General features: G+C 39.8%; 1 protein-coding gene across 1 annotated transcript in view; it reads left to right on the top strand.

Moving 5' to 3' along the window:
* LOC306741167 (chemokine-like protein TAFA-5) overlaps positions 1 to 10,962 on the top strand; it is a gene marked incomplete at both ends in the record, with an annotated part of 33,420 nt that extends 22,458 nt beyond the window's left edge. The window contains 3 exons of the mRNA XM_079223420.1: positions 1,176 to 1,303; positions 7,191 to 7,243; positions 10,824 to 10,962. Coding sequence (XP_079079546.1) covers positions 1,176 to 1,303; positions 7,191 to 7,243; positions 10,824 to 10,962 — 320 coding nt within the window. The remainder of the gene's footprint in view (positions 1 to 1,175; positions 1,304 to 7,190; positions 7,244 to 10,823) is intronic.
* Between the last annotated feature and the right edge of the window lie 14,089 nt (positions 10,963 to 25,051).

Below are 25,051 nucleotides of genomic sequence, written 5' to 3'. Positions count from 1 at the left end.
GGGACCGGCGGCCATCTTTGATGAGATGCACGTACTGTTAAGTGCTGACAGATGTTTGTTCCATTTTCTGCTGAATAAAGTATCAGCGTGCTCTTAATCATACGCTGGAGTCACAACATGTGATGAACTGATGATGATCTGATGAAAAGACGATGTCAGGTTGCATTATGGGAAATGTAGGCTGTTGATTTTAGTGAACTATTTAAAGTGAGGTTATCTCAGCCCCAAACCTCACTGAACATCCTGTGATTCTGTTTTTTTCTTGTTTCCTGCTCAATTAAACTCCTCAAACACACCCCTCCTCGTCTTCCTCCTCTTCGTCACCCCCTCCCCTCTCTCGGTGGGCTAATCAGGAAGCCACGATATGCAAATGTAGTGGTGAGGATGTCCTATTTCTTTATAAATAGCCGAGTGTGATGAAGAGGAGGTGTGTACAGTAAACAGGATCAGTCCTCTGATGGTGGACTGAGTCTGGTTTGGTTCCCTGTGTTTCGCTCCTCCGTTTCCTTTTGGAGATTTAATGAATAAAGATGGAATATTTTGATTTTCTTTTAGAAAAGTGTCCAAATCTAAAGAGAATTCAGGTGTGATAGAGGTGAAAAAATCAAACATTTGTGAGAATACATTTGGATTTGCAAAAAAAGTTAATTTTGTTGTACTTTTTCATGAATAGCCTGTATGATGTTTACAAGGAAATTAAAGGAGATATAGTGAAAACATTCCTCTCAATAAGTATTACAACCTTTAGCTAAAAGTAGTTTATTCCCAAAATATTTTGTCGAACAAAAAGTGGCCCACAATACTTTGTGATGCTTTCTTCCTCCTCCCTGAACGTATTATTGATTATTATTATTCATTTTTACAAAGATCCAAGAATGACGCAGACAACTTTATAAAAAGTGGATTGTAAAACTAATCAGCCGTTTTCCTGCTGAAAACATCTTACACAAATATACTCGTTCACAAATATATTCCATATTGTTCACAAACTAAAAACAGCAACATTAAAATTAAGTCATAATGTATTCCACTCAGGAGGAAGTGTGTCATTAATGGTGAGTAAACAAATAATATGAGTGAACTCACCTGTCTCTCGTCCTCCCCTTCTTCCTCCTCTTCCTCCTCCTCCTCCTCTTCCTCCTCCTCCTCCTCCTCCTCCTCCTCCTCTTCCTCAGTTCGCATCGTGTGGACTCGGCAGTGGTGTGAGATGTCTCCGTGTTTGGACGACGAAGGTTGCGACCTCCTGGTCAATCAGTCGGGCTGGACCTGCACGCAACCGGGAGGCCGGGTCAAGACCACTACGGTGAGAATGTGTGACGAGACCCTGAACACATCGCATCCCTTTAAGGAAGAAAGGGCCACCATTTCCATATATATATATATATATATATATATATATATATATATATATATATATATATATATATATATATGTAATAACATTTATATATATATATACCTATATATATAGGCATATATAATAATAATTCATTCTTATTGTATTAATTATATATTTATGAATTATATATTTATTTGTTATTATTATTATTATGAAAATAAATATATATTTACACATTTAAACCAATATGCCTATATTATAGGCATTTTAGCATAATTTTGTCCTAATTTCTGTTTGTTTATTTATGCTCATGAGTTATACCCAAATTGCGTTCTACTAAAAAACTGTTCTTTTTAAATAACATTTATTTCTTAACAATCAACACTTGATATGATGCAGGCACTTGCAAATGACACGGTAGTACAGAATGTAAACCATACGTTGGTGTTTCGTTTTGACCTCTTGACTTGTGATGTGATGATTTAAATGTGATGACATCACAGCCAAGGGGCCGTTGTTCGACCGGAGGCGTTTGGCTCTTTATTTACATTCCTGGTTTGTTGACATCTTTGTGGGCATCCGGCGAGAAGCCGACCAGCGCGTCTGGCGGGTCGTGAGGATGACGTCGCTCCGGTCCTCTCTGGTGGCGAGGAGGCTTGTGTATTCCTGGTGGGAATAAGTGGACCTTTCTTTACTCAATTCGCCTCAATCCGCTCCTCCATGAAACCTGTGACCTGTGACCTGTGACCTGTGACCTGTGATTCGTTCCGCGTTGTTTCTGTGAGTGAAACTCAAAGTGCAAAAAGGAATCTGCAGCAGCACGTGGGGATTATATCATTTCAGTTTGATTTGAGCGCCCCGTTTTATAACAGCCCCTTTTAAAATATTGTTTATAAAAATGTTAAATTACTTTCAATCAATCCCCCTTTAGGCTGAGTTAATAATACATTGATTGCTAGGGAAATGAGGAAAAGGGAATTAGGGCGTAAAGTTCTATTTACGAGTATAAAAAGAAGAAGAAATTAAACTGTGACTCTCTTCATCTCTCTCCTCTTTGTTTCAGTGCCAAGCAACACCACACACAGGAAGAGTCCATTATTCCTTACAACCGCTGAGCAATTATGTCAGCCAACTCTTTGGTTGTTTTTGCTTTCTCTCTCTCTCTCTCTCTCTCTCTCTCTCTCTCACTCTCTCTCTCTCTCTCTATATATATAAATATATATATATATATATATATATATATATATATATATATATATATAAATGAAGCCTGGCAGACGGGCATCTATGAAAAACAAAGTGCGCCCGCTCCCCCGGGTTGTTCTCCTCCAGTGTTTGTTGCTATACCTGCAAACACAAGGAATGCTCTGTAATTTGCAGGTATCTCACGAAACCAATCTGAGAGTTCTCCACGTCTCCGTGAACCAGAAAGTAGAAAGACCTCAGAAACCCAAACGGGACAGGGAGACTGATGGGTCAAAGGAAAAGTGGTATTTCGCTCAGGTGACCTTAGTGTAACACTAGCTGTTGGAACCCAAACCAGGATTTTCTCCTAAAAATGAAGTTTATTTAACCCCTTTGTAAGAAGAGTGGATCTCTGAAACCACTAGGGCTATTTGAATCATGTTGGTGTTATAATCAAAGGTACACATTTTTTTCAGATGTGTAAATAAAGTCTATATGTTACGAGTAAATGAAGATCCGCTAAGCAAGTTTCAGGTCCGCCTATAAAAAAATCACTTTCAGGATGATTATTTCTTTGAAATAATGCAGCTGTAAGGTCCAACTCTAACCCAAATCATAACAAAATATGTGAACATTCTCTAACCCAAATCATAGCTCAATATGTGAACATTCTCTAACCCAAATCATAGCTCAATATGTGAACATTCTCTAACCCAAATCATAACACAATATGTGAACATTCTCTAACCCAAATCATAGCTCAATATGTGAACATTCTCTAACCCTAATCATAGCTCAATATGTGAACATTCTCTAACCCAAATCATAGCTCAATATGTGAACATTCTCTAACCCAAATCATAGCTCAATATGTGAACATTCTCTAACCCAAATCATAGCTCAATATGTGAACATTCTCTAACCCAAATCATAGCTCAATATGTGGCACTCTGAGTTTCTTTTGAAAGAAAAGTCTGTTTAAAAATGAAATTTATTATTATTATTGATTCTTGTTTTAAGGCGTAGAACCAATAGAAGAAACTCACAAAGAGAGCAGTATTAGACTTGAAATAAGTATGTAAGTAATATCTAAACAGATAAGGAGTAAAATTGCTCCGAGGTCCTTGAGGCTGGTGTTCAGATTTTATTTAGTAAAGAACAGAAATAGAATTACAGCCTCCTTCCCTGTGTGTGTTTAGTTCCAATCAAAGATCTAATTAAGAGAACTTCAAATAACATAATAAAGAATAAAACCCTCTAACGAGGACGCTGCTGGCCGTGTGTCGATTGAGTGATTGCTCCTAAGAGCCGTCTCTTCATCCGTCTTCTCCTCTTCAAGAGCCTCTCGTCTTCTCTCAGCTCTTCTGCTCTCTCTGCTTGTCGATAAAGGACGAGATCTCCGTCTAGGAGAACCTGCAGGAGACGTTCTGTCTGGTCACCTGTAATCAACTGTGCCGTGGAGGTTTTTACATTATTTTTCATTTGACCGCTTTACCTCGGCTTCACAGTTCATCTTTGACCTTCCTGATGAAACTATTTCCCACCGAAAGATGTGACTTTTCATCCTCTCTGAGCTGCGAACATCAAGATTCTCTCTCATCTGAAAGATGGCGGCGCGTTGTTGCGTCTCTGCCGCCTCCGGCTGCAGAAAATCCTTCTTTTTTAGTTTTTTTTAAATATTTCAAACAAGAAGAGAGCGCCACACACCGACGCCGGCTCCCTCCTGCTAACGAAGGACAGCGGCTCCGATCGCCTCGCGGTGAGGAGGCAAATTAAATTACAGAGACGCGGCGGTGAGTGGGCGGACCGACGCAAAACTCCACGTGTTGACACGAGGAGAGCAGCGAGCGTTCATTAAAGCTCAGAGAGCGGAAACAAGCGATGTGCAATGGGCCCCGAGGAGCTCCTACAGGCGTACAGGGGCCAATGGGAAGCGTGGAGGATTTAATTAGCGATGCTTAATGAGTGTGGATGTTGCTCCTTCACACAGGCGGCTGTCTCTGGATCATAAAGGCTCTATGGATCATAAAGGCTCTATGGATCCTTTATAGTCTGATGGAAAGATGGTCTCCCACCTTTCTCTTAAAAGCCCCAGCCATTTTTCAAAAGAATTCCAAATGGTTTGCATACCCATACTAAATACAGAATACCTCCTCAACCACAAGAGCTATTTGAATCATTTCAAAATGTATAATTTATTGAAAACCCTTGTGAGACCGGGTAAGAGGTTCATACAGCAGAATATGTGTTACTGGTTTATTGGTTGATGATAGAACACGGGAAAGAAAAAGAAAAACTTCCGGGAAAAAAAACTTCCTCTTTTTAAATATGCATATCACTATGTGTGAACAGTATCTCTGCAAAGTTTGAAATATTTGCATTTTTTTGTAATTAATTTAGTGTAGATTTCGTGATCCGTAGGTTTATGTCCCTGAAAGGAAAAATGCCCTAACTTTCTTCCTGGACCTTGAACGCCTCTGGTTCCACAACAGAGGGGCTCTGCTCAAGCAGATGCATTAATACAGACCACGCAAATATTGTATAACTAAGTCATATTTCAGTTTTGGGGCTGGAAAAAGATGCAATGTGGTTGATATCTTGCTGAGGCTTTGTCTGACAGTGGTTTTGGCGCAATTGGCGGATTGGTGATCTCTCTCGAGTCACTTTTGAGTCCTTCGAGTCATATTTATGGTTTATGTTAATATTTATGGTTGAATTGTGTTATAAACATGTAAAATGGACGTATATGCTCTTGTAAGGCTGTGCAGGTTTTTTTGCTATGTCACATCAGTGGCTTTGGTATCGATTCATCGGAGTAAGAGGACTTGGAGAGTGAGGAAGACCTCCTGATGAAGAATTCTGATATTTACCATTTTTGAGCCTATTCTTTCATCTATTGTACCGTTTTATCAGGATTTATATATATATATATATATACGATACGATATATATATATATATATATATATATACATATATATATATATATATATGTATATATATATATATATATATATATACATATATATATTATCCCTAAAAGGAGATTTGTTGAATATTCAATACTCATATTAATTAATCATATATAATCATATATATATATATATAAATCTCCTTTTAGGGATAATTTAGAAAAGATTGGTTATATTTGTTTCTTACCGTCTTGATTACAAAGTGTAATCCATTGCCCTCATAGAAATAGAATAATTACCTTTAGTATATAAATGCACACAAGGCGACAACGTTAATGTGATGTTGAGTCAAAGGAGGTCGTGAATGTTTAAAAGATTTAAACTGGAGAATAAGATCATGACAGTTCAGCGTTCACCTGAAAACTCTCCGTCTGCTCCAGAGCTTCTTTTTTTTAAAACATCTCATCGTCTCCGAGAATATTAAAAATGGCTTCATAGCTCGGTTTAATACTTTAAGAAGCCGCCCGCTTTGTAATATTAATGAGGCGATTTCTTTCTTTTTTTTTGCTTTGAGGGTGAAATAAACAGTGACGACGCCGCTCATTGTTTCTCTTCACCGGCTGTAATTCATCACAAAGCAATTATGTTGGAAACAAGCCGCCTGCTTTCTAGTTTACTCCACGCTGCAGTGTTTATCATGGAATTACACACACACACACACACACACACACACACACACACACACACACACACACACACACACACACACACACACACACACACACACCTCTGATAACTGAAGGTGGTCGTAGAGCAGTAATGTGATTTAAACTCATCACCACGATGAAGCTCGTTTCTGCCTAATTGTGCTTCTTCTTAATATTTGATGAACTATATCGTTTGTCCGAGATCCGCTGACTTCAGTGGAATTGTTGCAGTCGCTGGATTTTGTGACGCTTCTGCTCCTAAAGTCCAAGAACGAAGACAAGATGTTGTCTAAAGAGTGCTGACGTTTGAGGAAGAGAGCTCCAAACGTTGGTTTAGTGCGTCAACCGGATGTGGAATCCCACAGCTTCTTCATTATTTGTATTTCTATATTATTTATTTTTTTCTGTTTTTGTTTGTCATGGAAACAATAAGGGATGGAGGAATCTGGGATATTGTGTTTGTTGCACGCTTCAGGATTCTTAACAATGCTTTTGATGTCATACTTTAACAGAAGAACACATTTTATATCATAAGAAAGTGTGGTTTGTGTTGTGTATCAATGTATCCGTTATCTCTGAGTGTTGTTTTTTTCTTCTTTTTTTCTTGACACTTATTACCGTAAAAGTCGGGTTACAAGTCGCTCCTACCGCCGGTCAGTGTCCCGCTGTAGCAAGCTAGGAGCAGCACTAGCTAGCGCTGCTACTAGCGCTGCTACTAGCTCCCTGCTCCTGCTGCTAGCTCCCCGCTGCTGCTGCTACTGCCCGCGTCCCCTCTGCCCAAGTCAGGTGTAGAGTGTCCCGCTACCTTCGGTGGTTGTCGGGGAGCTAGCGGAAGTTAGCAGGGGAACTAGCATGAGCCAGTTGGCTACAGCGGGGAGCAAACAGGGACACTGACCGAAGGTAGTAGCGGCGTGTAACCCGACTTTTACGGTAGTTCATCTTTACACTCTGATCGTGTCCGAGTGTTTTATTGTTTTAGCGCAAAGATGAGTGAGACTCTGTTCTTCATGATTCACCCTCTCCTTCGGCATTCCGCTCCCGGCTGCAGATTTGTGGCGTTCCCGTGGCGTCGGCCCGGCTCTGTGAAGAGCTGGTTGCATTGTGAGTCTCTGCAAAACAATGTCATGAATCGATCGGTTGGGTCCAGGCTACAAAGCTACTTGGTTTAGGTCAAAGTATACTAAAAAAAAAGATAAAATAACAACTGTAGCAATGTAGCTATAGTGTTAATAAATGACAACCACCCGAAAGCAGGATCTCTCACAAGTAAGAAGTGTAAAGACAAGGTTTACTTTTGGCTTCACACGGGACTAGAACAGCTGTCTCCTGGGTGAAAGTCCTGTGTTTCTATTTCCATCCCCTCTCCTTTAGTGGACATTCTTTGCTTGGTAAACTCGTTGTTATACCACGTAGCTTTAAGACGGGTCGCCTTATACACTACATCACCGCTCTGATAAACAATGCCAACGGTTTATGAAATCTGCATATTTGCATAAATGAACACATTATTTCTTGTTGTTGAATCTGTACAAAAACCAAAGTGTACAAACGTAATCAGCTGCTTTTTGGAGGAGTTATTGGTGGACAATTTCTCCAGAATAGAATACTTTAATACTTTAAGAGTAAGAAAAGTCCTGATTTGTTTCTTCCTGTGCTGGTTCACCCTCACCGCTCTTATGCGGTGGTTTTCAGACCAGGTAAGGCTGTGACCAGGTGACTGTACACGACCCGCTCAGCAGACACAGCCAAACACCGGCTGAGGAAAGAGGTGAAGCACTCAGCAGCTAAAGAGACGGATGCGTCCCACGGGAGCTGCTGGAGCTAAACGAGAGAACGTTTGACCTCCGCTCAGCAGGACGACCAGAACACAAAGTCTGCTCACGACATATTTACGGCCGATAAGATGAACGTGTTCACAACTCGTTTCTCAAGTGGCCAAAAACATTATTTATTGCAGGTTGAACTGCCTTCAAAGTTGATTAAACCGACTTCGGTATCTTGAGATCTCTCGGTGTAACGACATGGTCGAAGAGGTGAAGCTGCACACGGCTGCTCGTCTCTTCAGCAGAACATTTAATTCCCAGCGTGCACGAGCACGAGCACGTGCACGTGCACGAGCGTGATCATTACGGGGGTAATTCGCTGTAGCGGAGGTGTAATCAGGCGGCGCCGCAGAAAGCAGAACTCATTTGTGTCTCGCTGCATCGGGACTTCTTTTTCTCATCAACACAACCGTCCTTCAACTAAGGGACTTTGTGTGTGTGTTTGTGTTTCCTTATGTCGGAGTGTGTGTGTGTGTGTCTATGTGTCTGTGTGTTTGTGGTTTGTGGTTTGCGTGTGTGTTTGTGTGCATGTGTTTGTGTGTGTGTGTTTGTGTGTGTGTTTGTGTGCGTGTTTGTGTGCATGTGTTTGTGTGTGTGTGTTTGTGTGTGTGTTTGTGTGCATGTGTTTGTGTGTGTGTGTTTTTGTGTGTGCGTGTGTTTGCGTGTTTTTGTGTTTGTGTGTGCGTGCATGTGTGCGTGCATGTGTGTGTGTTTGTGTGTGTGTGTGCGTGTGTGTGTGTTTGCGTTCGTGCCTGCGTGTGTGCGTGTGTTTGTGTGTTTGTGGTTTGCGTGTGTGTGTTTGTGTGTGCGTGTGTTTGTGTGTCTGTGTTTTTGTGTGTGCGTGTGTTTGTGTGTGTGCGAGTGTGTGCGTGTTTGTGTACATGCTTGCGTTCATGCCTGCGTGTGTGCGTGTGTGTGCGCGTGTGTGTGCGTGTGCGTGTGTGAGTGTGTGTGTGCGTGTGTGTGTGTGTGTGTGCGTCTGTGCATGTGTGCGTGTGTGAGTGTGTGTGTGTGTGTGTGTGGAACCTGCAGAGGTACTTTGAATGTATTTCTCACACCGGAGAGAAAAGACTGAGAAACAAGTCACGCTCTGCTCAATCAGACAGAAATCCAATTCTCCTTGGAGAGAAGGACGACTATTTCCTTTGAATGTGAACACAGACTGAATATCCTGTTCCAGTTATTTCATTCATTTTAGAACGAGACAGAGCGCAGCTTCTTGTTTCCAGCTTGCTGCTCAGATAGAAACGAAACAGAGTTTACAGTTTCTGGTCTTTTCTTTACTTCAAAACAAGAAGGATGTTTACTCAAGTACTGACCTTCAAGGTACTTGTACTTTATATTTTCACTTTACTTTTACCTTCCACTACATCTCAGAGGTACATATTGTACTTTGTACTACATTTGTCTGACAGCTTTAGTTGTTCGTCCCCTTCCTGTCGAGGTAAACACGTATCTCCAGATGTGTTGATGAAGAATGATTGTGATGATGATGAGGATGACGTGTTTCTTTAACTCCAGTTGAGGTGGTTTGTTGTCATACTCTTCTCTCTGTCTATGTTTTCGTACTCAGGTGAAAAAGCAGAAAGTCCAATACAGGCCAATTTCCAACCAACTGTTTGTTAGAAAACCACAGAAAAGTTACTTTCAGAATGCTTAAACAAAAAATACCTTGTCGGGCCTTTTGTCACCCGAATGCATCGGGATGCAATGCATTGTGGGATACTGAAACGCTGTACCTGTGTGAAGGAGAAAGAAAACGTAGGTTCACTTTGGTCCGACGGAGCCGAGTGCTTTACAGTAGCAGCGTTACTCCTCTCCTCCAAGAGGAACGCCTTGAGCACCTTCCCTCCATGTTGAATCACTGTGAGCGTTTAGGGCCTGAATGTTGATGCTGTTCCAGAGTGATGGACGAGCGCTCTGTAATGTCTGACTCTTCTTCTTCTTCTTCTTCTTCTTCTTTGGCTTATTCTTCTGATTGTACCCCTTATTTGTCTTCTTCTTCTTCTGCTTCTTTGGCTTATTCTTCTTCTTGTACCCCTTCTTTGTCTTCTTCTTCTTCTTCTGCGTCTTCTTTGTCTTCTTCTTCTTGTACCTCTTCTTCTGCTTCTGCGTCTACTTCTTCTTCTTCTTCTTCTTCTTCTTCTTCTTCTTCTTTGGCTTATTCTTCTTCTTGTAACCCTTATTTGTCGTCTTCTTCTTTTGCTTCTGCGTCTTCTTCTTCTTCTTCTTCTTCTTCTTCTTCTTGTACCTCTTCTTCTTCTTCTTCTTCTTCTTCTTCTTTGTCTTCTTCTTCTTGTACCTCTTCTTCTTCTTCTTCTTCTTCTTCTTCTTCTTCTGCTTCTGCGTCTACTTCTTCTTCTTCTTCATCTTCTTCTTCTGCTTCTGCGTCGTCTTCTTCTTTTTTTCTTCTTCTTCTTCTTCTTGTACCTCTTTTTTTCTTCTTCTTCTTCTCCTTCTTCTTCTTCTTCTCCTTCTTCTTCTCCTTCTCCTTCTTCTTCTTCTTCTTCACTAGAGTCATTCGCCGCTCAAAATAGTCCCAAACAAGTGTGCACTATTTACTCCTGCTTTTTTTAAAAATTAAACTATATGTTTGTGTTTTTAAATATTTCCGTCTTCATAGGAACCAAAGTGTTTGGGTATTGGGTATTGTTGGCAAGAATAAAAAAAATAGGAAAATCACCAGCCTCATTCTGTGAAAAGATGAATCATGGGGTTTATTAATTTAATTAAAAAATGATCAAAACATGTATTTATATTTAATAACGTACTGAAACGTGACCTCATCAGGCTCATGTATCGGATTGACCAGCAGACGCTCTGGTTGGTTTTGATGGGTTCTTGTTTGTGTCCTCCAGGTCTCCTGACAGCGGCGGCGAGGACAGACGCTCTCCAGAGAAAGACTGGTTCCCATCGGCCATTGGCCATCACCGCCAAGTGGAGCATCCGCCAATGTCGCCAACGTCGCCAACGCCGCCAACGCTGCTGACAAACTAATCATCAGCCCCTTTCAGAGCCGAGGGGCGGGGCGTCGTCACTTCCTGCCTCACGCTCGGGCGACCTGAGGAAAACGGCAGCCTGACTTTCTGCGAAGAAAATGTTCATTTTCCAGGAGATTTTGAAGAAGAAGAAAAAAGTGGATTGTGACGAGCTGCCGGATGGATTTGTTTTTGTTTGGCACAAAAACTCTGTTTCGTTTTTACAGACCAAAGATGAACAGAGCCGACGATGAGACGTTTTCAGACACACCCCCATATCTATGTAAAGAAACGAACACATTGTGATATTATACAGTAAGTGACTTAACTGAGCAAAGTAAAACATGTATATGAGTTAATGATATATAAAAAAACATGTATCTATATGAGAGCTGTTGATGTTTCTGTTGGGAAAACACAGACATTCATCCGTCGGGTGGAGAAGGTGAAACATCTACATCAGACATTTTCATGGTGAGAACGTACAACGTTTGCACACAGAAACCTGAACACATATTTTAAAGATTAGATCAATCAGTGGTGGACAAAGTACTCAAGTACTGCACTCAAGCACACATTTTGTTTACTTGTAGTAAATCAAATACAACCGTTCAAACCGGTTCTCATTCTCAAACGTCACATACTGATACTTGGCGTCACGTTCTAACACAATCGGTTAACACGTGGTTAATGTTTAAGCAAAAACATTTCTTAGAAAGGATGGTTTCAAGTGTGTTCTTCCTGAAGGGCTGAAGTTCTCCAGAACAATTTGCTTCTGAAGAACCTTTTTTTTCAGAAAGAGTTTTTGTTTGTGAGACTAAGAGTTCCATAAAGAACCCTTTTGGAAAAAGAGTACTTCAAGTATTGTTCAAAGAATTGCTGTTCAAAGTGAATGCTCAAAGTCAAAAACTGTGACTGTTAACCGTGATTGTTGGAGGATGTGCTGCACCACATCAGCCTGGTCCATCAGGGTTCTCTCCCAGATATAACTCTTGGAACGTAAAAGGGTTCTTGTTAGAACCTCCTGGGTGGATTGTAGATGATACCCTTGGAATATAATAGCTGTATCGGTAGAACACCCTGGTTGTGTTCTAAGTTAAACCCTGAGGAAATAAACAGGTTCTTTGTCAAACCCCTTGTGAGGAAACCCTTGGAATACAAAAGAGTGTATGGTAGAATGGTGGATTCTTGTTAGCACCATTGTAAGGTGTAAAAGGCTATTGATAGAAACTTCAGAGATGGTTCTTATTCTTGGTGGAACCATTACACCAAATGGTAAAACCTTGCAGAGGGGGTTCTGGGTTGAACCTTTAATAGATAGTTCTAGGTATAACCCTTTATGTTGCATTAAAGGTAGAACCCTCTGAGAGGGTTTCAGGTCGAAAAAAATGGTTCTCCGATGAGGACAAGCCAAAGAATCCTATAGTGTTTTAGTTAGCACCTTTATCATTAAGAGTGTAGGTAACAAAACCCCTTGGTTTTAAGAAAAGATTGTGGACTGGGTTAAAATAATAATGTTTCCTTGAAGGATTGCCCGTAGAACCTAGGGGGGTCTGGTTGGAACCTTTCAAAGTTGGTTCTTTGTATAACCCTTTATGTTGGTTTCTAGGTAGAACCTCTCTGAAAAAGTCTCTGCTCAAACCTTTACAAAAGGTTCAGCCAGGAACCAAAAAGGGTTCTCCTTTGGGGATGAGTCAAAGATTATGTTCTGGTTCTAGTGAGGAACTTTCTTTTAAAGACTTTAGGCAACAAAAAAACATTTGGTACAGTTTAGGAAGAGACCGTAGTTTGAGTTAAAATAACTACGTTTCCAATTTCGCTGTCTCCATGGTGAACGTTTTTTGGTTTTGTTTGTCCATCCATCCTCTCTTTCTGTCTTTATACTTCATCACACAAGCGGAGCCTTTGCTCTGAGCGTCTCGTAGCGTCACAGATGGTTTTACAGTATGCTTCATACGACCCCTAAAGGGGCGGGCCAACATCGGTATTGGACTCCCTGGGAATGAGACGGGGCTGGCGCCTCCTACTGGACAGATGACAAGTCTACGTCCAACTTTCATTCATTTTTCAAGGATTTTGGTATCAGTGTGCAAAGTTTCCACTTTTCATCATAAAAACTGTAGAGTTCTAGTGGATTTTTGTCTCTTCTCCACCAGACTACATTATGCATTCAGTCAGCTTTTACACTCTCAGTGCCACATGTGGACAACATGCAGTCAGCATGGTAGGTTTTAATGAAACAAAGCATTAAAGCATTAAAGCATTAAACGTATTTTCAAAAGCCTAAAGTTCTATATTTAACAAATGTATATGTTGTATCTTTGTAGAGAACATTTATTTAACACATGGCGGTTGTGGTTTCTGACAGTGAAACTGTTTCTCAGCAGAAGAGTTTTTATACCACTTTCTGATAGGTCATCCTTCATAAAGCTTTTATAGGTTGTAACTAATGCTGTTATTACCTCTTAATGCACAGTTAACTATTAACCCAATGAAACCCATTTGGCGTGGTTAAATCTGCATGAATTGTTACATACATTTCTTCTAATAACCCATCAAGTCTGCAGCTGTAAATGCTAATAAGTTATTATTAAACTGAATGCAAGAGGATCCAAACTGACAAATAAAGTGTCATGTTGAAGGAGGGATTGGCATTGATAAATAATTGATCAATAATACAAGTATTAGTTACAACATATAAATCTTTTTTCATGAGAAAGTGGCGTTGAGTTTTCCTTCAGTTATTGTAGCTTATAGCAAATCCCAGAATGCAGTGCGTCTGTAGGTCATTGCCTTATTTCAGTCGCCATCCGCCAGAAGAGATGAATTCACCGTCTCTGTTTTCTCTGCCAGTATGAACCATATTTTCATTAAACAAAAAACAAGATCCTTTGTGTTTCTTCTCAAAGGTTTTTATTCTACTTTCAGATTGTGTGTGGAAAACAAAAAAGAGGTAAGAAGTCTAAAATATCAAGGTGTCTAACAGCGTTCATGAGATCAACACATTAGTGTGGTCATCAAGACGTTGTTGATTGGAAGATTTGATCACTCTGAGTTCACAGATCCACAATGTCCTTTTTACATGTTTGGAAAATACAGAGCAAACTTCTTGTTGGGGCTTTATTATCAACCATGTTTCTATTGCTTCTGATTGGATTGGAGCAAAAAAGTAGGATGTGTGGTTTCTTAATCCGCCAATAAACCAAAAGTTATGAACTAGAAACAGAGAAACTCGCCTTGGCCGATCTATGAGACAATAATGGAAAACAGTTTTTTTCACATCAGCTATGGTCACATTTCATGCTGTCCAGAGACAATATATATATATATATATATATATATATATATATATATATATATATATATATATATATATATATATATATATATATATATATATATTTATTAGAGGAGACGGCGTCAGTGAAAAACAGCCGATCATTTTCATGAATTAAATGTTTGCTATGTCAGAACTTATTCGGCAAAGGCGTTTCCATAATCGATTTTGCGTATCGACTCTTTTTCGACAAAGGTCTCACAATATATTTTTTCTGTTTTACTGCTAATGTTGCTGCAGTTTTGACCTCTTCGGACTTTATAATTTCTCCATGCACCTTGGAAGTACGAGAAGTTGTCCCAGAAACTCTGCTTTTACAATACTTTTTATGGAAAGGCAATGTAATTGTCTTGTTATATTAGTCCTATATGAATAATAAGCAAAGCATTGTTGATGTTAAAAGGGCTGAAAGGAGTTCAAGTTACTGGCAACTTGGACACAATAAGATGAAATCAAACCCCAATGTTTACACCGTTCATGGTCAGCTTTTCTTCAGCAATAGCTATTTAATGTTTTATTACCTCTCTTTATAATATGTTTTATTGTTAGTGTCCTAGTCCGTCATTCAGATGTTGGTTTAGATTGCTGTCCCCAAAAACAAGGAATTTACAAGTGTCAATCCAGCATCCAATTGAATGTCTTTATTCATCTCTAATTAGTGTTCCCTCTCCTACAGTCATGTCAGAGGTGTTTTAATAAACTGATAATACTCACTGAACTTCCTACTGCTGCTTCACATTAAAAGCATTTAGCTGCAGTTTATTGTCAATAAGCGACTGGATAGCAAGCGCTCAAACCCACGTCACAACCCAATCACCCAGGACTGAAGTCTGAGGTTTACGGACGTTTAAAAGTCAGTTTAAGGGAGATCAGTAAAAGGAGTTGGAAGTGTCTGATTAAAATGTAATTGCTGTGTGAATTTGAGATGTCAAACTGTGAATGTCAAGGGCTGAAGACAGTTGAAATGTCAGTGAAAGTTTGAGTGATACAAGGAGCTGAAGTGTCAGGTGCTGTAAGTCCATCTATCCAGTGACGATATAAAAGGTGTTAAATGCGAGTACACAGTGAAGTTACACAAGAAAGTGCTGAAAGGAGTCGAAGTTGGGGATAGTTTAACTTCCGGTGGTGAATTGGGGCCAGAGTACCTGCAGCCAATCAGCAAACAGAGTCCTGTTTCTCTTGTGAAGTGTTGACCTTTGCGACATAAAATGTCTTCCTCCCTGAAACACATGAACGTGCCTCCTGGTGGCAGAAGAAAATTATATTTTATCGCTGCCTGGTCTGTTTTTGGTAAACAGCATCGTGATACAAGGAGCTAGAAGTTTTAGGTAAAAGGTGATGAGTTAAGTTGAAGTGTCAAATTAAGTGTAGGTGCTAAATTAGTGTCACATAATTGATACTACTCATTGAACTTATGCTGCGTTCACACCAAAAGAGTTGTGAAATATTTGCGCGAGTAGATTACATGTGAAGTCAATGCACAGATGCGAATGGTTGCGAAAAAGCACATTTTTATAATAATATTATGAACCCAGACACAAGGGCGTTCGTGGGACTTTCTCAACGAGCATAAAGCAGAACTAGTGGTTATTTACATGGTGGATGGTGGAAATGGTAAATGTTTTCATGGAGTAAAGCCACGGAGATAAGCCACGCCCCCTTTTCAGCAGCGGAAAAAGCAAATTAACCACATAAAGTCGAGCGAGTAAAGTCGGGCTTTTGGTGTGAACGCAGCATTAAAAAAGGTGTCAAATGTAAGATCTAGTGTTATCTTGGAAGTTAAAAAGTTCGACCCAATTGCCAGAAAAAATGTGATGTGTTCAGACATCTGGAAACGATTGGTTTTCCATCATGGTTTGTGTAAAAAAAAGAAAACGTAAGAACTGAATGATACAACCGTAACTACAGTGAATAGATAACAACTAACCGTAGCCATTTCCTAAGTAAAGTTGCGTATCGTCAGCGTAAAAACGTTGCGTAAAGTTAGCGTTCACCTTTGTGACTTAACACAATCCTCCTGGGTGAAAGTCCTGTGTGTGTTTGATCCATCAAGCTGCCCTTGGCTGACTATCTCGCTTGTTATACTCATCTTACCACGTTTCCATAACGGTCACTCTCTATACTCCGTGACATTGTCTGACCGAAGGCAAAAACATCCAAACTTTCAACTTTCCCGTGGTTTGCAGAAACATGCAACGCCACATTCTTTTCCCGTAGACTTCTGTTTGGTATACCCAGATAATGAGATAATGACGGTGATATTCCAACATCATGATCAGGTCACAAAAGCGACAGTGTGGAGGTGTTTTCCTGTGGATGTACTCAGACTGACAGGTTTTACAGACTCATCCGTCTCCCTGTCAAACTGAAGCCTTCACCCGTTTTCCTGATGGATTCAGAGACTGAACGAATCCGCGTTCAGACCTCAGATGAACTAAAAATACTCAGCAGAATGTAGGCTGAGCTCTCTGAGGCTTCACTGCTCTTACATTATCCTTTTTTATTTATTAACTTTATATCCTGGCCTAGTTCTCTGTCTCTCTCTCTCTCTCTCTCAGCACTATTAGCCCACTTTTGACTCTCAGAACAGGAAATCACCAGAACGCTGCTCCTGAGGATCCGTGAGAGCTGAGACGTCCTCGCTGTGGCGTCAAGGTTCCTTTTACTGCCGTGTCCTTTCTTTTATACGAGTCATGTGACTTTAAAGGTCCGAAGTTCCCCTGCAGACATTACAACCAGCCTCAAGACTACACTCCACCCTTTATATCAATATGGATATCACATTATAAAACAAAACAGTAATAATCAAGATCAAACAATCATTTAATTTTTGTTTTGTCACAGCATTTGATTCATTAATTTATGACGGGATGTAACATGAATTTAGACAAATAAATGTGTTTTTAAAATACCTAGCTTAAAGTCAATGTCTGATTTTTCTCATATTTTATATTTTCTCTTCGATACAAACAGTTTAATAAGAGCGGTCCATTCCTGTCGAAGGAATTCTGTCATTCAAGCCTAAGTGTTCACTCATGGATTGTATATTTCATTATTTTACAATAATTTTGAGTTTGGAAACGCATGTAAATTAATAATTATATTGACATTTTCCTGTTTGACAATTTAAATAACAGGCTATTATATTCTGAACCTGTTCATATAGTTTAACAATAGCATGATGACTCTAAACCGGCTATTGGTGCTATTTTCTAACACATTATCAATATGAACATCTAAATGATTCGAAGGCCTTCCTGTGGCGAAACGTTTCTCATATTTGATCCATTTCTTCTTTATTTCAGTGACAGTTTGGCCCTCAGGAGAATAGGACCTAAATGTAGGACCGATGGGGCCGGAGGCTCAGCCTTATGCGATGCTATCGGGGCGAATATTGGTCTAATTACCAATTCCCCTGAAAGCGCTCATTTATCCACAGGTGGCTACTCATGTTCAACGCTGGTCATTCACACAGTTATCTGGAGTTAGGAGCGCTGGCTCGGTCCTACGAGAAAAAGCAAAAAAAAAATACAAAATGTTCTTGTGTGGTCTTTCATACGATGTTAATCACAATGTGATGAAACGTAACAGCAACACTCTGCTGTCGTTGCTGCAGGGAGATGAGCTGATGTCAGCTAGTCGTCAGGCTCCATTTAGCATCACTAACAGCCTGAAATAACGTGTGTGTGTGTGTGTGTGTGTGTGTGTGTGTGTGTGTGTGTGTGTGTGTGTGTTTGTACGATAATAACCATGAGTAGCACTTGACTGACCGTCAGGTCGCTCGTCTTTCTTGACCAGTTTTTCTTTTCTTTCCCGCAGCGTCATGGCGTTCCCTCTTAAAGCGTTGTGTCTTTTGCAGGATAAGTTGTTCTAGAAGTTTGGTGGCGTAAACATTCACACATAGCAGCTAGAGACACACACAACTGGTGAAACTTGTGTTTCTTTAAAAAGAAAAGAGCAGTAAAAGATGTCCTCAGAAGGCAGATAAGAATCAGAATCAGAACCATTTATTGTATTTTATGTATGTTTTCACATACAAGGAATCTGTCCTGGCAGGAGGTGCACAGCATTTAACAATAAACATTTAACAATAAACAGAGTGCAATAATTGGGAGCATGAATATTTACAATTCAATCTACAGATAACACACGATTAAGAGAACGCTTTATTGATCCCCGGAGCAGAAATGTGTCTTTTGCAGCAGAAAGGCAGAAATTTAAACCGATAAATAGAGAAAGTCAAACAAATAAATGATAAGAGGTGTATGAAAACTCAAATAAGAAGCTAATGAACATAAAAAAAGACAAAAAAATAGACAAAAAGTGTAGTTTCATGTGACAGTGGTGTGATTAACGGCAGACTGTGTTTAATATCCATATAATACGGAATATGATGCATAATGATCAGTGACATATTAGCATAATGTTAAATGATGATATTGTATGGCATATGAGATATAGTGTAAGGTAGTATAATATAATATGACGTATGTCTCACGTTTTCTAGGCGTGCACAAAAGTATTAATATTCTCAACCTTTGATCGCAGAGGCTTCACCACTGACTTCCTGTTGTGTAGTTTAGTTTGTAATCATCCTGTCAGAAGGAATTTAGATCAACACCCCGACATGTGCAGGTATTTCTTTCACCACTGCAAGAAAGTTCTATGGAAATGAGTTGTTTGTTTTTGTAAATCCTTTTAAATGCTGATGTGGCGGCTTTTAACTCTGTTTATTATGATTGATGGAAATGATTGAATGGCAATAAAAACCCAAGTTGCAATGAACCGGAATCCTCCTTCCCCCTCCGGTGTTGGCTGTAATGAATAAAGATGGTTCTGTGCTGTCACTTTATACTTTGATTTTTATAGAACAAGATCTCACAAACACACTAGAGTTGTTTTTCATCCGCAGCCTCGCAGTGTGATGGGAACTCTGTGAATGTTAAACCAGAGCTGGAGACGCTCAGCAGAGCTCTATTAAACCCCGACAGCCCCGCTGACACCACGCCATTAATATGTGACCCGTGTTGTGTGTGTGTGTGTGTGTGTGTGTGTATGTGTGTGTGTGTGTGTGTGTGTGTGTGTATGTGTGTGTGTGTGTGTGTGTGTGTGTGTGTGTGTGTGTGTGTGTGTGTGTGTGTGTGTGTGTGCATCCTCACATTTGTAGTCCTGCAGTGTGAGCTCAGTGTGTGAACTCAGCTCAGTTCAGGCAGAAAAAATAAAAGTGGAGACTCTTAATTTGAAAATCTGTTACGTCAACAACTATTGGATGGATTGTCCTTAAATGTTGTACAAACATTCATGGTCCCCTGAGGATGAGGCCTTGTGATTTTGGGGACCCGCTGACTTTTCTTCTAGTTCCACCATGTGGTTCATGTAGGTTTGAGTTTTTTTTTTAATCAGATTAATTGGATTATATTAAATATATCAACAACTATTGGATGGATTCACACATTCACATTGCTCTCGGAAATGTAAAAAAACAAACTTTTAATATGGTAAAAAAAAAAAACTTTTAATATGGTTAGAATAATATAATAATAATATGGATGAAAAAAAGAAAGTTGCATTAATTCCGATGGTATTGAACTTTCTTTCTTTTTTATCCACACTTTTTTTTTGTAAAGGAACCACATTTTAAGGTTCTCAATACTTCATTCAAGCCTTTGCAATTTGATTGAGCGATATGGAAATACTCATGATTGTGTCCCAGAATCACAATATTATCATAAGCATGCAGACTTTGCTGTGAATTGGTTGCCTTGCCACGAGATCCCATCACGAGATTAGCGGGATCCCATTTCACACTGAAATCCATCTGGTCAGGCTTCTGATAATGTGATGTTGCCAGAGCATCGACCAATCAGCATCCTGGGAGGAGCTACAGGCTGCTGTGGGCGTGGCTGAGGTGTGTGTGCATGAGAGGCGACTGTTTGCTCTAAAGGACGATGGCGGCTCCAAAAGAGGTTAGCGTAGCTGACATAGCATCAGTTAGTCGAGCGGGAAAGTATTTCTTCATTGAATAGAAGAGATCTTTCCACTCTTCTTACCGACTGGCTTCGGTCAAAGTTGGATTCTCAGACGGTTCATCCAATCACCTGCCGAGTATTCTTTTGAAAGACAGTGTCCAACAGCGTCCAATGACGGCTTCTCAGATGGTTCTATGCAACAAACCATCTGGGGGGTGTGGTTAGTGATGTACAGATGCAAGGATATTGCCATGATAAATACTGTTTTTCTCTTTTGTAAATGTGTTACTTTATAATCTCAGAGAATAATCCAAATGTTTCTTCTCATCAATTTGCAACTTTAAGCAGGAATTCAGAATGTTATCCCCCTCACCCGGCTCCGTGATTTATAAACGTGTTCACCTCTAATGGTCCTGATAACAGAATCCCAGTATGAATGCATTGGCTGGGACTCGAACCCAGGTCAACTGCTTGGAAGGCAGCTATGCTAGCCACTATAGCACCAATGCACAAATAGAGGATTACATAATGACACAAAGTCGAGTGAAGGGAAACATCAGCTAGCGACTGTGATTAAGAATTGACACGTGCTTTCAACCGTAACCGATTAGCCTAATATCTGTGTATATAATATAATATAATATCTGCTGTCTGGACTTTGAATCCAGTGATCTGACATTCCTCCAGCCTGAAAAAGAAATGTAGACTAGAAGAAGACGAGACATGTGATCTTCAATGAGCTCAATCTAAAGAGAATAAAGATCCACGTTTGTTGCAGCATCTGCCAGAAAACAAGCAGAACCTCAAAGATGAGTTGAATCTTTTGGGGAAATTGTTGTGCAATAAAGATAATGTAAATGTTGAAGACAAAAACAAGGTGCAAATAATGCAAATTGAAAAAAATATGCAATATAATGCCGAATACAGGTTTGTATGGGCCACATGAACATTCACAGTTATATTAGACTTCTTTGTCTCATGTATGTGTTATTCCGGTTTCCAGTGAGTTCTTAAAAAAACCCGAGGAGACAAACTGAAAGAGCTCAGAGAGAAATGTGACAAACCGAAGAAGGAAGTGAGAACATGTTCAGGTCAGAGTGACTTTCAAATCTGTCAACAGCGTGAAAAAAGTTAATGTTTTTTTCTCCTTCGCTGAGTTCAGCAGTTTGTTGACGAGCGACTCTTTCCGTTCTTGGAGCCGGTGAGCGGCTGATGAGTTCTGTCCTGATGAATTTTACCTTGAAGTGTTCAGCAAGGGAATGTAAATTCCAAATAAATATTCATATTCCTTCACGCGCACATATCACTTGCATGAACGCAGACAAACACGTGTCGTTCATAGTGACTCTGCGTCCTTGGAAACTGAAGCTGTGACGTGAAACAACGGCCGCTAAAGTTGCTGGTTTAAACCTGTGTTGTGTGTTAGAGAGAAAGGGGGCCGTGTTGTTGCCAGATGGAACAGTTGCTTCCTTTACCCTGATTCTTCACCTCTGAACGGCCCACAGAAACCTGCTGTTTGTGCCCCGCGTGCAACGAGAAGCCAGAGTAGATTTATGTGCCACGACACGTCCGTAGTTATATTAACCCAAACCACGATCTGTTCCTAAACTTAACCCCGTAGTTGTGTTGACTAAACCTAACTAAATAGGTGTGTTGCTTAAAACTAACTACGTATTTTTATTGCTTAAAACTAAGTAAGTAGTTTTGTTGCCTGAAACTAAGTATTTGTGTTGCCTAAACCTAACTAAGTATTTGTGTTGCCTAAACCTAACTAAGTATTTGTGTTGCCTAAACCTAACTAAGTATTTGTGTTGCCTAAACCTAACTAAGTATTTGTGTTTCCTAAACCAAACTAAGTATTTGTTTTGCTTAAACCTAACTAAGTATTTGTGTTGCCTAAACCTAACTAAGTATTTGTGTTGCCTAAACCTAACTAAGTATTTGTGTTTCCTAAACCTAACTAAGTATTTGTGTTGCCTAAACCTAACTAAGTATTTGTGTTGCCTAAACCTAACTAAGTATTTGTGTTGCCTAAACCTAACTAAGTATTTGTGTTGCCTAAACCTAACTAAGTATTTGTGTTGCCTAAACCTAACTAAGTATTTGTGTTGCCTAAACCTAACTAAGTATTTGTGTTGCCTAAACCTAACTAAGTATTTGTGTTGCCTAAACCTAACTAAGTATTTGTGTTTCCTAAACCTAACTAAGTATTTGTGTTGCCTAAACCTAACTAAGTATTTGTGTTGCCTAAACCTAACTAAGTATTTGTGTTGCCTAAACCTAACTAAGTATTTGTGTTGCCTAAACCTAACTAAGTTTTTCACGATCGTTTGTACTTGTGTAGGCTCAGCTCACTTTGTTTCCAGTGACGACAAACACATCATTTTAAAAGACTGAACGAGCAGAAACTGACACGTGTTGCTGGACCTTCGCCATTTCGTGAGAACGTTTTCGTAAGAGATCACGAGGATACGTTGCTAGCTTTGCTTCGTCCCGCCTGAAGTCTGTTGTGTCTCTCTGCCGAGCCAAAGCCAGAATGTGACTGTGATCGACAACTGAACGTCTCAAAAGACTAAAACATGCTGAAGACTGATCCTGGGACAAGAAGATGAACGAAAGAAATGGAAACGGTGCCGTGATTCTCCTCTCCTTTCCCTTTAGTTTTGTCTCTGCAAGCCATGATTGTTCAAAGGGGCAAAACACATCTGCGATGACAGTTCTGTAAAACACACATAGACGTACACGTAGACGGGAGAAAAGAAATCATCCGCTGATAATGAACGGATGTCGTATCGACCTCGAGAGCAGAGAGCTGTAATGGATGCAGGAGATATGAAAAATGTAGCAGTTTCCTCCTAAAACCCTCATCCTACATGTAACATTAGCATGATGGGAGACACACACACACACACACACACACACACACACACACACACATGCACTTTATCAAACATATGCAGGCCTCTCACAGCAGAGTAATGCCATTTTCCATTAACTTGAATTGGGTTTCATACGACACACAGTACATATATATTGTGTGTTGCTGTGTGTGTATATTGTACGTGTGTGTGTGTGTGTGTGTTTACGTTCGTGTGTCTGTCGGAAGATTTTCGGTTGTATAATTTAAGCTCGGGAGCTTCATGTTTGCAGGATGTGATGCACGTAAATGTTCAGATTTATAAACATACACACACACTGTAGCTTGCTATACGATATATATAATAAGATAAATATATATGATACAGTGCATATATATATATATATATATATATATATATATATATACATATATATATATGTATATATATATATATATATAAATGAAGTATAAATTCATGTTAAAACTTCATTTATTCATGACTGTAGTTGACCTGAACTCATCCTCTCATGCCGTGTGGTTATGGATGCGTCCCACTGACTCGCTCTCCGGTTCGATTCCCGGCTGGCTCGACCGTTTGCTTTTAAACTATTAAATAATGATTATTTTCATGAATAATCTGCTGATTATTTTCTCCATTAATCGATTGATTCGGTTTCGATGTCAGAAACCTCCACATTATTGCTTACAAATCACAGTCATTGAAATGTAACATGTCTTCTTCCTCTCAGCGTCTCTGACGTCCGGCTGGAAGGTGACATTCAGGAGTCTCCACTCGGCTCACGAACCAATCCGTCTTGGTCTCCGGCGTTCTGGAACAAGCAGCCAACAAAAGATGTCCGGCCTCCTGTAATCCTGTTACTGCACCGGAGGGTGTGGGGCGGTTACTCTCCGACAGGATGGAAGGTCACGGAGACTCCCGGAGCAAAGAGCATTACCAGAGTGGAAGTGAAGCGGTTGCTGAACTATCTGACGGATGTTCTGCTTGTATTTCTACTTCTCGCTGAGCTTGAGAATATGTGATAGGAGTATTCAGATCCTTTACTGTTGTTGTTTTGTTTTTCATCCCGGACCCTATTTTGTTTGTGTCTAAATGACGAATGGAGTCCGATCCATTGCAGACCAAATCTGCAGCTTTCACCTTGACTTGATCCGGTCTGTTTGTAACTGTGTGTCTAGTTCTGAATTCTTGCATCTCATCCACATTTTGGAAATGACGTTGAAAAATCTTTTAAATAACACTAAGTCATTGTCAGTGGTGAACACAAGACTTTTGAGTGAACATACATTGATGGTGAGGAGTTGACCCGAGTGAGTATATTGCAGCCCGTTTAACGTTCTCCTTCCATGAGACATTTTAAAATCTGTTATTCATATTCAGGCAGTTTGAAGTAAAAGTAGAAATACCACAATGCTGTGAAAATACTCCACATACAAGAAAGAGTCACGCATTCAAAACCTTACTGAAGTAAAAGTATGAATTATTAGCAAAATCTACTTAAAGTAGGAAAAGGAAAAGTAGCGATAGTGCAGAAAAATCTTCCGTCAGTGTTTCAGAAATATATGTGATGTTTCTGCATTAGTGTGTTTGTTGCATGTTTTTACCTCTTTTATGTCCTGTTGGCTAGTTTAATCTACTTCAATGCAACATATTCATCATATTCTATAAGATCATCATGTGTTTGTAGCGTCTCTGTCCTGTGAGAACCTTGTATCTCTAAAAAGAACAATCAGTGTACAGCTTTGTGACGATTTATTTTCCAGCTGATCCAAGAGGCTTTAAAGACTTTATTTAGCTGAAGAAGTGGGAGGAGCTTCTCAACACATAAAGGAAACACTTCAACATTACCACATCTGGAGCTATGTTATTTTACCTAAACAGGAAGGGGATGAAAAGCTGTCATTTGAGAAGAAACTAAAACTG

The sequence above is a fragment of the Taurulus bubalis genome (genome assembly GCF_910589615.1).
Source record: "Taurulus bubalis genome assembly, chromosome: 9".
NCBI classification, from domain to species: domain Eukaryota; kingdom Metazoa; phylum Chordata; class Actinopteri; order Perciformes; family Cottidae; genus Taurulus; species Taurulus bubalis.
Note: the sequence above shows the minus strand (reverse complement) of the source record. Positions and strands in the feature narration are given on the sequence as shown.